At 36.9% G+C, this 15,900-nt stretch overlaps 1 protein-coding gene across 1 annotated transcript; it reads right to left on the bottom strand.

Moving 5' to 3' along the window:
* Positions 1-200: 200 nt before the first annotated feature.
* Positions 201-9,842, bottom strand: LOC137966502 (protein SCO1 homolog 1, mitochondrial). Its single transcript, XM_068813142.1, has 7 exons — positions 9,581-9,842; positions 8,787-9,047; positions 2,062-2,152; positions 1,587-1,799; positions 1,094-1,183; positions 742-874; positions 201-535 (listed from the first exon to the last, which is right to left on the bottom strand). Exons 1-7 carry the CDS (start codon positions 9,731-9,733, stop codon positions 427-429), a joined length of 1,050 nt encoding a protein of 349 aa, XP_068669243.1. The 5' UTR covers positions 9,734-9,842; the 3' UTR covers positions 201-426.
* Positions 9,843-15,900: the final 6,058 nt, after the last annotated feature.

The following is a 15,900-nucleotide window of genomic DNA, read 5'->3' as shown; positions in this document are numbered from 1 at the left end:
TCTCCCACTCCCTTCTTAAGCTTGAACTTTTTTCAATAATCTTAATGATTTAATAATAACCACAACATTTATGAGGCTTGAACTTAAGACTCCACATTCCAAACGGTCAGTCCAATCCACTAAGTTACTTTGTTTTGGAACAAATTTCTAATGAACTCATTTTTCCAGAAGCGAGAAATAAAAAAATTGACTGATTTCATTAACAAGGTTCTGCAAGATCGACAATAAAGAATATATTTTTTTATAAGACATTTATCTGCTCTTCATCCCTAGATTTTGGACAAATTCTAGAAAAGTCCTCCAGCTGATTTTCTCTCAATTCAAAATTAAATCATTTGCCTGGACACGCAGACGCAGGCATCGAACAAAATATCCAGATGACTGATACTACAAAACTTGATCCATATTACTTGTGCCCACTAAATTTCAACTCTTGCACTCTTTGATCTCTTTAATAATGCCTTCAGTAAGCGCATCCACGTCATAGTTCTTTCCAAAAAATTTGACAAACTCCATCTTCGGGTCCATTAAGTACCTGATATTTGATTTTCAAAAAAAGAAAAAAAAATAGAATAGGTTCAATAAGGAAGGCATTTATCTCTAAGTTTCATAATTTTCAATTTAAACAAATTGGAGCAAGAAAATTGGAGCAAGATTAAAATGACCACAAACGACAGGCAAAATATGACTAGCAACAATTTGCCTCCATTCAAATAAACTCTGCGAGATAGTAGTGCATACATGACTATGGAGTGGTCCACAAGATAGTCTGAGCCTTCCTCCTCAGTCTTCATATAATAAACTCGATAAGCTCGTGCTGCTTGCCGTATTGAATCCGAGTCTCCTGTCAACCCAACTAAACTTGGGTGGAATTCTGCCATAAAAAAAGTGCTTTAAAATATAAGAAACTCATGCTCAAGTTCCGCTGTTAGGGAAAAAGTGTCAGCTAACCCAATTCTGGATCAGCCCACAAAAACAGGTTTCTAAGTAATAATCTCACATGCAGCCGGTTTCAGAAAACCGTGCTCATGAATGATGACAATATCAATGAGCTCCAAGTGACAGTAACGATAAACAGAGAGAAATACCACACCTTGGACATATTCATGTACTTGCTCGACTGTATCTCTTTCAGGATCAACTGAAATGAAAACGGGTACAATTTCCAAGCCTGCCTTTTCCTCTGCAATAAATAAACGAATAAAACAAACTCAGAGTTGAAATAAATAGATTGGGAAACTGTAAGTTCCACCCCCATCGTTACTAGAGGTCCTTCATCCGAAGGTAAATCACTGCAACCTCTGAAAGCTCCAATTTCTGACAGTTTGGGATCAAATATAGGCTGAGTAGGTGCAAATCAATGGAAAAGGAACTACTTACAGGTGGATGTTTGTTCCTTATGCCATGTTTTATTTTATATAATCCATATTTGTGAAGCTTCAGTTAAAGCACTGGAGCATACCTTGTTTCTTTTAAAAAGTCAGAAGCATATTTGAAAATAAAAAATAGATTCTCATTGTGATTTTAAAGAATGGGTGGTCTTCCAAATGAACGCAGTTGTTGAAATTTGAATTTGAGTAACATACTTATTTTGTCAACAGCAGCAGCCAGCTTTTGAAGTTCGTCAGGACAAATATCAGGGCAATGTGTGAAACCAAAATATATCAAAGTCCACTTCCCCAAAAAGTCCTGTTCAGTTACAGGCTTCCCATGGTGGTTCAGAAGCTTGAAAGGTCCACCTATAGCAGCTTTTCCAACAGAAGGTCCCTGTTTTGGTTGAGTAGAGGTGGTTTTAAGTTCTGAAAGAATCACAAATAGACAAATAATATAAGAATAATAGGAAATTAAGATATTAAAGCAGCAAGTCGTGAAGGAAATGATAACAGAACTTGGACATTACAAAAAAAAAAAAAAAAGGAAAATTATGTTAAAAATACATAGGCTAAGATTTCCAAATAGGCACCCTCAGCTCCCAATCAAAACTATAATTTTTAAAAACTCATTCTAGTACATCTCTACAGCTGACATACGTCCAAACTACAACTCACCATAGTAATCTACCTTCAATATGTTGCTTCTTCTCTTTATCATAATAGTAAACTAGTCCAGCCCCAGTCAACATCAGCAAGATAAAGCTCAACCATGATACTGGCTGCATGAACTAACACAATCAGTTGCTTGGAAATTATTAATTATAAGAGGTGGGCAAGCTTTACTTGAAAAAGTGAACACATGCATGGAAATAAAATAAAGACCAATGAATTGCACCGTTGGCTCAATGACTTGTGGTTTCTAAGTATAATTTTCTGGGTTGAAGTCTAATGAGAGATTGGTGTGTCTTGTGTGTGTAAGCAACATGCAAGAAAAAGTACATTAAATAAAAATCATGATTTTTTTCAATAGAAATGCCAAGACAAGAATAACTCAGAACACAAGAAAAGCAAGTTCTTATCACTGTCATAAAACCTGACATGGTCACTGACCAAGAGATGACTGGGTTCAACCGCCAGTTGAAATGTGCTGACATCAGTATAATGTGGATAAAAAAAAATTAAAATTATCTTCCCCCAATTGTTGATTTACATCAGCCTGCAGGAGAAAGAGCCCCCGCCCTCCTCTCAGCCATGTGGAAGTGCTCTGCCTCCCCTTCCCCCTCTGTGTTTTTTAGTAACGGGGGAGGGCTGGGGTTCCCTTCCCTGTCATATAGGGGCAGCAGCCCCCTTCTTATCTCTCTGTCTGTTCTATTTGTTTTTACAGAGATAGAGAGAGGGGGAAGGAAAGGGTGACACCACCCTATCCTCCCCATTTACACAAATCCAGGAAGGGGGGGAGGACCCACCACCCTGTTCATGTCTGCACCCCCCTGTGCGGTGACTGTTCTGCCTAGCCAGGTTGGGTCAGCCGGTTGAACCAGCCAACCTGGCCAAGTGAGTCGGGTTTTGACTTTTTCCAGAAATTGTAACACCCATAAGCTAGACAAGGGTCTGGGTCCAGTTAAGCCCAGTTGCCAGTAAAAAACCAAACATGAGAATTTCAATTGATATTTTCATTATAGAATAACATAATATCAGAAAGATGTCATGCTCAAGAAGGTACTGTAAAACAAATCCCATATCAACAGTAAACTAAAAATCCTTTCAAGATCAGCTATGACCACATTGCTTTACAGGAGAGAAAATATACATCCACGTAACTGCAAGCTTTGGCAAATAACAGTTTACTCTAACATTATAGTCATCTAATGTTTGTGTGAGAAATTGAGAGAAATAGGGTTGAGAGAGAGAGAATAAGAAGAAAGAAGGAAACCAGAATTGGAGAAAACATGTTTCTGGATTAGTAGAGAAAAGCACCGATCCCTAATCCTTTATATTAGCTTATGTGATAGATATAGGAAAAGACACCTATATCAATATAACATGTACATCTCATATCTCCTTATATACAAGTCCAAAACTCATGAAAATTGGACCATAGGCACTTCTAAACTTCCTGAATCTAATGAACAGTTGTCTAGATATAACCACAATATTTTAAAATGACCAAACTACCCTTCAGTACATTTAACACCTCCCCTCAAACTGGAGCTTATATATCAGATAGTCCCAGCTTGTTACAAGAAATCCCAAGTTCTCACCTGCCCAAAGCTTTAGTGAATACATCACCACGCTGATCACCTGATCAAAACATAGGGGGTATCAACTTCCTTCTTCAGTACTACATCTCAAACAAAAAGACAATCCACCTCAATGTGTTTGGATCTTTTATGAAAAATTGGGTTGCTAGCAATAAAGATAGCAGCCTGATTATCACAGTACATTGTCATCGGTACATGGACCTGTAAATTCAGCTCCCCACTTCATTTTACTATCTGTATGGGCCATTGACCTGTATTCAGCTTCAGCACTTGACCGGGCTACTACATTTTGTTTCTTGCTTTTCTAGCTGACTAGGTTACTTCCCACAAATCACAATGACAAGTAGTAGACTTCCTATCTATCTTAGAGCCTGCATAGTCAGCATTTGAGAAGGTTTTTATTCTCTTGTGTGACATAAAAATAACCCTTTTTTTGGTGACCCTTTCAAGTACCTCAAATATTCTCTGAGTTGACTCTAAGTGAACCTAGTGTGGGCATTCCATGAACGGGCTTACCACACTAACTGGAAAGAATATGTTTGGCCTTGTGACAGTTGCATAGATCAGTTTCCTAACTAATCTACGAAATGTAGTCTTATCCTTGAGTTCTTCACTTTGCTCATCATGAATGTTATTTCCAACTTCATGAGAGTCTCTACAAGCTTTGCACCCAATAAACCATGTTCTTGTAGCACGTTAGTGACATATTTTCTTTGTATCACTACACTTGTTTTTGGCAACCTCTATCCCAAGAAATTATTTCAGAGAACCCAAATTCTTTGTCTGAAAATGCTTTGCCAATTTCTGTTTTACTTTTTCAATACCTTGAACATCACTGCCTGACAAAACGATGTCATCAACATATACAAGTAGGACCACAATGCCAGATGATCTCTTCATAACAAATAATGCATGATCACAATGACTTCGGGAGAATCCAAAGATAGTACTACTTGCTGAATTTTTCAAATCAAGTTTTGAGGCTTTCTTTTAAGCCCATAAATCACTTTATTTAGTTTACACCTCATATGCTAGATTTCCATATAAGAAAACATTCTTAATATCAAGCTGGAACAATGGCCAATTCTGATTAACAACCAGTGAGACAAGTATACAAACAAATGTTATACGGGCTGGAGAGAAGATTTCAAATAAATCGATCCCATATGTCTGAGTGTACCATTTTACAACTAATCTAGCTTTGTACCGCTCAATTGACCCATCTACTCTATATTTCACTGTGTAGACACAGCGACACCCCACAATTGTAGCACCAAAAGGAACACCATACAAACTCCACATACCTCTATCTGTCAACGCTGCCATCTCAACATTCACTGCATGCTTCCACTAAGGAGACAATAGAGCATCTTGCATAGAGGAAGGAATAGTACCGATGGACAAAGACAAGGCAAACTGCTTGCACCCAGTAGATAAGGAATTAAAAGAAACATAATAAGACAAGATGACGAGTAGAGGAACGAACTCCTTTACGGAGAGCAATAAGAATATCTAAATCAGTTATCTCATGATCCTATAATTAAGGATGTGCTGGATCCTGCGAGAGAGAGAGGGGATTAGAGCTTGTTGTGAACCTTGTTGCATGCGTTGATAAACCCGCAAGGGCTTTTCTCCAGTAGTAGATTGTGGCAAACTAAAGACAACTTCCACTGGTGTAGGAGCAACAACACTAGGAACTATAACTAAAGGTGAAGCTATTGTATCAGAAGAAGAAAATGGTACATCCTCAAAGAAGGTTACATAAGCAAACACGAATGTTTTACGAAGAGTGGGTCAAAAACACTTATAACCCTTTTGTGTCCTAGAATACCCAACAAAAACGCATTTTACGACACATGGGGACAATTTATTTGTAGAAGTACCAAAGACATGGACAAAAAAGATACAATAAAAAATCCAAGGCAAAGAAAATAATGTGTCAGATGAGTTCAACACTTGAAGTGGAATTTGATTTCCAAGCATAGATGAAGGCATTCTGTTAATAAGATAACATGGCATAAGTACAACATCTCCCCAATATGACTTGAGTACATGCATATGAATAAGTAATGTCCGAGCAATTTCTAATAAATACCTATTCTCTACTACTCCGTTTATTGTGGAGTAAATATATAGGAAGAGTGTGGAGTACGCCATGATTCTGACAAAATGTAGTAAATTTATGAGTCATAATTTCTAAACCACTGTAAGTACGGAGAATTTGAACAGAAACATCAAATTGATTTTTTATGTCATTGTAAAAAGTTTGGAATACATCAGATACCTCTGACTTCTCCCATAGGAGATACATCCAACTAGTGCGACTGAAGTCATCAATAGAAGAAAAAAAAATATTTGTATCCAAACAAATTAGACATTGGGCACGGCTCCCATACATTAGAATGAATAAGTTCAAATGCTCTTTTACTTTTTTTTTACTCAATGGAAAGACACTTCAATGATTTGCTTCACTGACACAACTCACATTGAAAAGATAACTTTGATGGAAACGTAGGAAAAATATGAACTAGCTTCTTAGGAGAAGGATGTCCAAGTCGTAAATGCCATTGGAAGGGTGAAACAATAGTGTGGAGAGCAGACATAGGCAAAAAATACGATCCTTCCAAGTGGTATAGTCCTCCCCTCTCACATGCAGAACCAATCATCTTCCTCGTTGTGAGATCTTAACACACACAATAAGAAGGATAGAATGTTAGGTAATTTGACAAATAGATAACAAGTTATGAGGAAATATAAGAACAAGTAACACCGACTTAAGTGACATAGATGGAGTAAGTGTAACATTTCCCACTCCTTAAACAGGTGACACAGACCCGTCAGCTCTAATGTAACATATGAGTAGCTGCCCCTGATTCAATTACCCAGGAGGATCCTAAACACACATGTAATGTAGACATACCTAAGTTGGCCAGAGTGGCCATATGAAGTGGAGATTGTGCACTCTATGCTGAGAATGAAGGAGCTAAGACAAAAGTAAATTGAGCATTGCGTGAGCCAACTGCTGCATCTCATCAAAAGCTCCTGGGAAAATACCACCTATTTGTCCAGTCGAAGGTTTAGTTTGCTCACGAGTTCGTAAATTTGCCCAAATGGGCTTTCAAAACTTTATTTTTTTTTTATATGAGACTTTCAAAACTTGATCTAGCATTTATCTGGAATGTGATTAGTTCTTCCATTGTGAATGCACTTTCTATCAGTCGTACCATCTATCGGTCCTCGGCCTCTACCGACCTATCTGTGCCCCTACCTTGAGAACATCCTGCAACCTCAAGTAGAGATTGACTGACCAAAGGAGTTCAATGTTGTCACACTAATATTCTTATCAGCCTTGTTAACTTTGATCATAACTACAATTTCTGCTCTCATAATTCAATAAAATGTTGTGGACAAAGATGACACATTCTTTGAAGCTAACAATTGAGCCTGGACTGCATCAAATTTAGATCCCAACCCATCCACAAATTTTGCACTAAGAACCAGTTCTTGTTGTCTTCCAAGTTCTTTTTCATCAATAGTGAGTGGGTGGTACATATGAATCCCATGTGTAATACCCTTCAGCTCGCTGTAATAGTCTGTAACCAATCCCTCTTCCCTTTTTAGACTGATGAGTGTAGCTTATAATTCATATACCCTGGAAAGATTACTCTCCTGGGCATATAGGGATTCCAAGGGCACCCACATCTCCTTGGCAGTTTCACAATTAATAATCTGGTTTCGCATGCTTGAATCCAAACTATTTAATAGCCAAGTCATTACTTGACTATCTTCCGCTTCCCAATCATCAATAATAAGGGTAAGAGGATCATCTCTGATAAATTTAGACTTCCTTTTGGCTTTCAAGTAAATTCCAACAAATTTGGGTCAACTCAAATAGTTGCGTCCATTCAACCTTTCTGAAGAAATTAATATGGAATTTTTGCCATCTGAATTCATAACGCCCTTTGATGGGGTAGTAACTTCACCAATCTCAGCTATAGAAATCAAATAGACTTCAAACTAAGCAACAATTTCACTTCTACTAAAGTATGGCAGTAATAGTTCTGTGGATCCCACTTCAAATTACGGTTAGGGCAAAGTAGTAATGTGCACTAACACCAAAGACAATAAATTTTTGAGAAACTTTGAAATTAATCGAATAATTTCAGAAAATACTCCAAGAATAAGAGCTGATGTCAGCAATAGGATAGATGATGCAAGCACTGGAGCGCAGTATCGGGTGCGCACAGTAGTAAATTGGTCAATCCTACATCAGCAAAAACCCCTTGGGGCAAAAATCTGTCATTAACTTGCTTAGTTATCAGTAAGAACCATTAACCCTAGAGTTGTAGTAGAAAATAAAACAAAAATGTGAGATTTTTACCAACCAGACATCATCCAATTTGAAATCCCCTTCATTATGAGGTTGCTGTCTTCAAGAGAGAAGAAAAATGCTTCAAACACCTGTCTTATGGACCGAGTCGCTCTAATACCATGTGAGAAATTGAGAGAAACAGGGTTGAGAGAGAGAGAGGAGAAGAAGAAGAAAGAAGGAGACCAGAATTGGAGAAGACGTGTTTCTGGATTAGTGGAGAAAAGCACAACCTCTAATCCTTTATATTAACTTAAGTGATGGATAGAGGAAAAGCCACCTGTACCCCTATACCATGTACACCTTATATCTCCTTCTATACAAGTTTAAAACTCATTAAAATTGGACCATAGGCACTTCTAAACTTGCTGAATCTAATGATATTCTTCTAGATACAATCAAAGTATTCAGATGAGACCAAACTACCCTTCATTACATTTAAAAGTTTGCTTATAATGCACTAATTCATAACTGGACTAAAAGCCTATGAAATCTCTTTGTATGATATACATTTAGTATTCTTTATCCAAAAATACCATATTTCATGTACAGATGATGATTCCAAACAGAAATCCAATGGTTTCTGTCATCAGCTACCATCTCAATTCAACGAATATTCAAGGGAGAAAAAACACTACTTACACATCTTTAGCAGTTCAAGCACCAGATGTCATACATGTAAATGAGTGTGATATTAACGAATAAACTAGCATAAGCATTGAAAAAGATTATCTATCACTACATTTCAAACTCAATTAAAATATTTAGTGTAGATGAAAATACCCCTCCCCGAATAGGTTTCCCTGCAGAACCAGATTGATGAGAATCCCCTGCTTTCTCTTTGTTCTCCTGACCATCATTCCCAGAGTTTTTTGTGGTAGTGTCTTCCTCAGGGGTGGTATCCTCAGGAACCTTTGTGGAAGCATCTTCCTTCGAAACAACATCTGCGGGGATCTTTGAGGCAGAATGCTCAGGATCTATAGGTGTACTTGATAGATATCTGTATGGTAATATAGAAGTATTTTTTGGGGCCAAAGGAATATCCTAAAAAAAGTTGGAGACAAGCATTAAATTAGAATTCACAAAGACATACAACAGCCAACTTAATGTAAAGCTTCCAACCAAGAAGGCGTTTGAAAATGTAACAACCAATTTACCAGCATCCCACAAAGCCGTATCAGCCCTCACATAAAAATGAAACATACGGAAATGTCAAACAAAATGCTAAATTGTAGAGCTCAATAATATGTACAATGAGCAGAAAGTCTATCATCCAACAAACCAAATCAAGCACGAAAGAAAAAGTAATATGGAACAAACAATACTGGAACCAGAAAAACAGCTATTAACTTTTTTACTTCTGTAGAACTAAAAAAAATAAATCAGCCCGATTCTGCAATCATAAAAATCATCAACTAATATTACTTTTCAATACAAGTACAAAAATCTTCTTTGCAATATGGTTCTCCCAGAAGCAAGAGAATCATCCGACTTGAAAACAAGCATAACATTTACCGGTTCAAATGGTTAACAAGATCATGACAGTAAGGAAAAAGAAAAGATAAGAAAGAGCGAACCAAAGAAGGAGAACTGGGACCGGGAAGCGCACGACAACGTCGGAGTGAAGAAGACAGATCCTTGGATGGCGACCACACATTGTGACAGTAATAGCAGAGGCTACGACGAAAGAATCGAACAGAAGCAGCGTTTTTCAGGAGACGAGACGCCATTGGCCCCAACTCTTATCTCAGATAGGTCGCGTCCAAGTAAACAAAGATCACAACGACGGTACTCAGATATCTGAGAGTCTGAATGGAATAGAAAAGAACAGGCTCCAAGTTCAACAGCCCTAAAGTCATCAAATGAACCTTGGGACTTGGGAGAGAAGAAATCTGTTCGCGGAGTCGATCCAGTTGTTTCTCCTGACCGATTGCCTGGGCCAGTCTACAAGCCCACGAAGTTTTACGCTACTACCAAGATCCACTGTCAAGAGTTTCACGCTACTATCAAGATCCACTGTCAATGGGTTAATGAAATCCATTTTAAGTGTCTTTAAGATATCCGTTTCATAACAGGTTGGGTTTGGGTTGATGAATTCACTTATGTAACAGATATTCGATAATATCTGATAATATCCGATAATACTAAGTTACCAAGCCAATAGCCTTTGGAGACTTGGATTTCGAGTTTCACTTACACTAGGTAAAGTCACAAAAACTGGTTAGTGCACTCTGTAAGTTAGGAGGGAAAGTAAATTACAAATGTAATTCACTTTTTCACGTTTTAGGCATAACCCGAGGGAAAGTGAATTCACTCGGGTTGAATTATGAATTCACTTTTCCTCTGTTATTTACATCGGTCTGTCGAAAGGAAGTTGGAGAAAAAAAAATTATGCAACCTCTCGTTCGCGACTCATCTCCAGCACCGATGACTTTCAACAACTTCTCTTCCCCCTCTGCAACCTCTCTAGCTCGATTCGAAAGAAACTAGGGTAAACCCTTCTTCCTGGAAATCGAAGGTTAGTCTTCTTCTTGTTTCTGAATCGTTCCTCTACCTCTCATTTTAATTTTCGGCTCCATTTTCGGAATCGTTCCTCTGCCTCTTAGTGCTTGCTATTTGAAATTCCATGGTTTTCTAATTCGGAAATTTTTTCCAGATACATTTCCAAGAAATCTTCCCTTTTTTTTTGTTTTCCATGTTATTCGGTTCGTGCTTTCCATGCTTTTTCTTTTGTTGTTTCTACGTTTAAGGCTTTAGAGTGGAGTAATGTTGGTTTGGTTTCATTTTCAATTTTTTTGGGTGAAAAATAAAGTTATTGGAGTGCTATCCTTAGTAAATTCTGTTTTTTTTTTTTTTTTTTGGTTGTTTCTCCTCCAAATTCTTTGATGCTTTCTAGATTTTTTTGTTTTCCAACTTTCATCATATTCTCATTCGGCCCAATAAAATTCATCATACTGCAATAAGTTCTATCAACCATACTAATTTTTATGACTTCCTTGGGGAGATCAAACTTGTATATTGTACCCCACTTGGTTCAATTGATTCTATTGAAGTGGAAATCCATGTTCTTTGTCATAGCTTGAGGCTTTACTGTGGTTCCTTCTCTGCCTCCCCATTGTTGAGGGTGACTCAGTGGCTCTTATCAGCTGGGTTGCTGATCATGCTGCCCCTCTATGCATTTGCAAATTGGATTATGTGCAATTTGCAAATTAACATCTAAGTGGGGATTAAGCCTATCAAGTAGGAATTTGACTAGATTTTTCTTCTATTAAATTGCACTGTCCTTTTATGGTCCACTCAATACTTCAATATTCAGTAGGCAAGACCAATAAGGTCCAACCATGAGATATTGTAAATACAGTCAAGATCACGACCTCATTTTGTATCAGAGGTGATAAGTGGAGAAACAAAAGGATGCTGAATTATTAAGTGCATTTCAGCATCTCCAAATGATTGTGTCTCACCACAAACCAAAAACCTTTCCTTTCTTTCTATTCCTTCCTTTCTATTCCTTCCTCTCCTTTCATTTTTCAGCACTTGGAAATTATGCTTGATTCATTGTTTACTTTTTATGAGTTTTAGATGAGTGGAAGGAGGAAAGGTAAAGGCAGTATAGATAAAACTTCAAAGAGAACATATGACACATGGAAAATGCTTGATTTGCTCATTGAGCAAGTCAATTTGGGTAACAAATTACCCAATAGACTTTGGAAACATGAAGTTTTCAACGACTGCATCAGTATGTTTAATTTGGACACAATGAACCAAAAGGCAAATGAACAATTGAAAAACCCGCTTGCGGACTTGGAAAACAAACCTATTAGATCATGACAACGTGCCTCAACACTAGCGGCATTGAGTGAGATCCAACAACGCAGAAAGTCACCGCAAGTTAAGACAGTAGGGCAAGATTACATAAAGGTTTGTAAATGTAACATAAAATGTTATGTTTCTTGTATTATTAATCAGGATTTTAAGTATTTTAAGCATTAACTTTTTTCTTGTAGGAGCATAGAGAAGCCAATAAGTATAAGCGGGAAGGTTGTCCACTATATGAAAAATTGGCTTTAATTGTTGAAAATTCTATTGCCATGGGGATAACAAGTCAAACAAACGTTGAATTAGAAGACAACCTTCCAAATACTGCAGAAGTGTCAATGATTGATGACACATATGAATATGATGCAATTAGGGAGATCCCAATACCTAACAGTATAAAGTCTCCAAGTGAGGCTCCTCTGAGAAGCAAAGCACCAAAAAATGCTGAGGATAGAATTTCTGCTACTCAGAGTAAGAAGAGATCCGAACCATTTGCTGACAATGGTCTTTGATGCCATTAACAATATATCATCAACCCTTTCGATGATCTTTAGTCCCATACATGCTGATGCACAACTTCCATGGTTCGAAGCTATCAAGGCATTACCTAACTTGCTCATAGAAGTCAAATTTTGTGCCCCACAGTTGATCGACACCAAAGATAAGAATGATATGTTTGTTAAGGTAATACAAGAAGATCAATACGACTGGCTGATGTGTAACTTCAATGCAATGTAATAGACTTATACAAATGGTGACAATTTTAACCTATATTTACGAGACACATTTGATTTTGTATATCCAGGTAAAAGTTCTGATTGCTTGTTGTATATTTCATAATTATATACGCATAAAAGATTACATGGATTTATTTGAAAATGAAGAACATGATTAAGTGATGATTCTGGTGGAGAACAATGTGAAGATAACAATATAAATAAAAATAAAGATAGTGATAGTGGTAATGATTTTGAGGATGATGTGGATACTCAAAAAAGTACTCAGAGGGAGTCTGTAATACAATTTGCAAGAGCATTGTATTTCTAGATGTATTAGCAATTCAGATGTGGCAAAATTATTGACTATTATGTTTTAATGGTATTACATATTTTTTTGGTTGTATTTTGTATGTACAGTTGTAGGTTTTTTATATTAAATAGTTGATTGAATTATATTTGTATTATTTTTATTTTTATTATTACGATGTTTGCGTAGTACGCTGGGTAATGAATTTAAAGAAATATAACTGCGTATATACGTTAGTTTAAGAGTGAGAATTTAAACACTTTTAATATAATAATTGCATTAATTTTTTTTGGATATTATAAAAGTAAGTATTTGTGTAAATATTTTATAATATCCTTTTTATATAACTATTTCATATTTAGATATTAAAAAATTACAATTTGATTACAATTTTAATAGTATAAAAGTAAGTATTTGTTTAATTATTATATTTAATATATTTTATTTATTAACTAATATTAATATAATTTTCTAAAAATTAGATATATCAAAATATTTTATTAATAAATAATCTCTCAGCACTTTATACTGTATTTTCCATTATACACATTAACACAAATAAATACCCACTTTACCTGTAAAATACTTCCACCGTCCTCATTGTCCCTAATACTTACGAAGTCCACCTAACCTCCCATTTAACTTTCTAGAATGATCTCTTCCTTTCTCCAAGTGAAACACAGAAATCCACTATGCTTTCCACCTTATCACCTGCTTCCACACCCATTTCTTCCTCGATAAGTCTCTTCCTATTGTAGTCGATGTAGCAAAGCGAGTACCCCCATTTCTATCTGAGTCCTGGTATGGAAGAAGGATCTGGTTTCTGGAGGACCATGATGACATTCGGATCCTTGAGGGAGGCGGAAGACGACCACTTTTGATGAAAATTGTAAAAGTCGACGAGAGGGCTCTCGGGTGGGTGATATTCCTTCGCTGGTGGTGGACATGCCTGGGCGACCAGGTTCAGGTAGGTGACCCCTCTTGTTAAATTATAAGCTTTCATTACCTCATCAATCCGGGTGTGACATCAGTATCGGAGTTGGTAAAGTGAGCTTCATTCGTCCAAATTTTCATTATTTTACTGCATTTTTATTATCTTGTCTCTGCTCTATTTCCTTTTCATGTTCTTCTTTTCTCATTCCAATATTCTCTACTGGAAGCTCCCAATCTTGTATCCTACCATTAATGGGAAGCTTCTTCGACCTGAACACCCAGTTGAAGGCCGATTATGGTTACTTCAGGATTCAAACATCCCATCTCTGAGAGGGTACTTGCTGTCTGAACATTTTTCGACATCCAACCCATCATCAAATGTGTTATCCAAATGAGGAGGTGTTTGAACCCTAAGGGACTATAGTCTGACCCCTGGTGGTGGACATGGTAGGATTTGCTGAAATCCCAGTCATGCGACTAGCTTCATAAATGTGATCCAACGATCCAAGGATTTCCCGTACCAACAGGTTCCATTTCTTAAAATGCAGCATACTTGAGATTGTCACCAAACTGAAGGATAAGTTTCCATCATATTCCAGATAACTTAACATGTATACACAGGCCGAGAGCACCCTTATTCTGAAGAAATTATACGAGTACAGATCAACCTCCCAACAATTTCTGAAGAAATTATACAAACTACTAAAAGTCAGTTCACCCTATTCCCCGTTCCCCGTCTCCTTGGCCACTTGTTGGTGTAACAAGAGCAAGAATAACTAGACCACCTAAAACTACGATTAGGATCCCTAATGCATTGACTAACAAAGCTTCATTTGCGTATTGTGAGATTATTTGGTTACTTTGAAGAATGTAAGCTTTTCTAGGATGCCAGTAGCTGCAGTGGCAACAACAACCGCATAGATATAGACGCCAAAGAATACATGCCATGGCAGAAGAGCCGCTCTGCTGTTTCTTGAGACTCCTGGGTACCAAAAGGTAGCAAATCGGAGTCCCCACTAATATCAAAGGAATAAATTCCATGAAAATCATATAAAAGAAACTAACTAGATGCAAAGCTCTTTTGAATTTTTTTTTCCAGATGTCATCCTGTAAACTAACATGGCTGCAATAATATGAGACAATATTAGCAAGGCAGAACTACCATGAACATTGTTGTTACAGAATTCCACATTATAAAGTCATCTCACTATTTTCAAATTTCAAAAAGATGAGCTCGTGTTTACTGTATACACTTCTGTTATGCTAAACTTGTGTTGGAGTAGTCTGGCTTCCACTGCAGTTCATCTTTACCAAACAGGAAAATGGGACTATCACTATACCTGAACATGGAGGTTCTTTCTATTTGATGTATAGTCTTTGTCCAATCATTGCCATATAAAGCAAGCTCACTAGGCGGAAAAGGATTCAGTCTGCTTTCATTTTGTTGAAATTTTTTGGTGGAGAAAATTGACAAAGCTTCTTAGTCCTAGAAGCTGTGTGTGCCTCAGGTTAGCGCTGACCAGTTATGACACAATCATAAAGCTTCGTAGTCCAATAAGCTTCGTTTTCTTATTTCTTTCTTTTGTTCTTTGCTTTTGCTAGATGAAAATTTGTTACATTCTAGCCAATGGAAAGTGGTGAGAGGTGATAGTCGTCTTACTATGTCGATATGAACAAAATTTGTTTAAATCTTGTGCAACACCAAAACAAACCAGCTCGCAAACTTTTCGAGCTCAGCTTGAAAAAAACTCGGCTCATTTCAGTTTTTACTCGAGCTTAGTTTGAACTCAAACTTAAAATAGGGCTTGTTAAGTATAACACATTAAACTTGAAATTTTTCAAGTTTGACTTGTTAGCTCGTGAGCTGACTCGTTAGTATAGATTTTTCTACGAAAAATACCCTTTATTCTTATTGCTCTCTGCAATTCCCTCTTTAGTTGGTCGATAATTGCACTTAATTACCTCAAACTTAAAAGCGATCGATCGTTCTGTCCTTTTGGGTTCATCGTCATCTAATGTTGTTGTTTGCCAATGGAATAAATATTATTGATGGAGGTTTTTGTTTTTTTTTTTTTTTGGGGTCAACTAAGGTTTTTTATTATATATTGGTATACTCCAT

Source organism: Aristolochia californica, unplaced genomic scaffold (assembly GCF_029961685.1).
Source record: "Aristolochia californica isolate CCGP_79_NKW_82.1479 unplaced genomic scaffold, dmAriCali1.0.hap1 SCAF_5, whole genome shotgun sequence".
NCBI classification, from domain to species: domain Eukaryota; kingdom Viridiplantae; phylum Streptophyta; class Magnoliopsida; order Piperales; family Aristolochiaceae; genus Aristolochia; species Aristolochia californica.
Note: the sequence above shows the minus strand (reverse complement) of the source record. Positions and strands in the feature narration are given on the sequence as shown.

Excerpts from the sequence above, each read along its gene's own strand:
- LOC137966502 (XM_068813142.1), bottom strand. The coding sequence starts at position 9,733 with ATGGCGTCTCGTCTCCTGAAAAACGCTGCTTCTGTTCGATTCTTTCGT. Across the intron at positions 9,048-9,580 it reads GTCCCAGTTCTCCTTCTTTG|GATATTCCTTTGGCCCCAAA; the intron begins GTTCGCTCTTTC and ends AACTTTTTTTAG. Across the intron at positions 2,153-8,786 it reads GGAAACCTATTCGGGGAGGG|CCAGTATCATGGTTGAGCTT; the intron begins GTATTTTCATCT and ends TAGTTCATGCAG.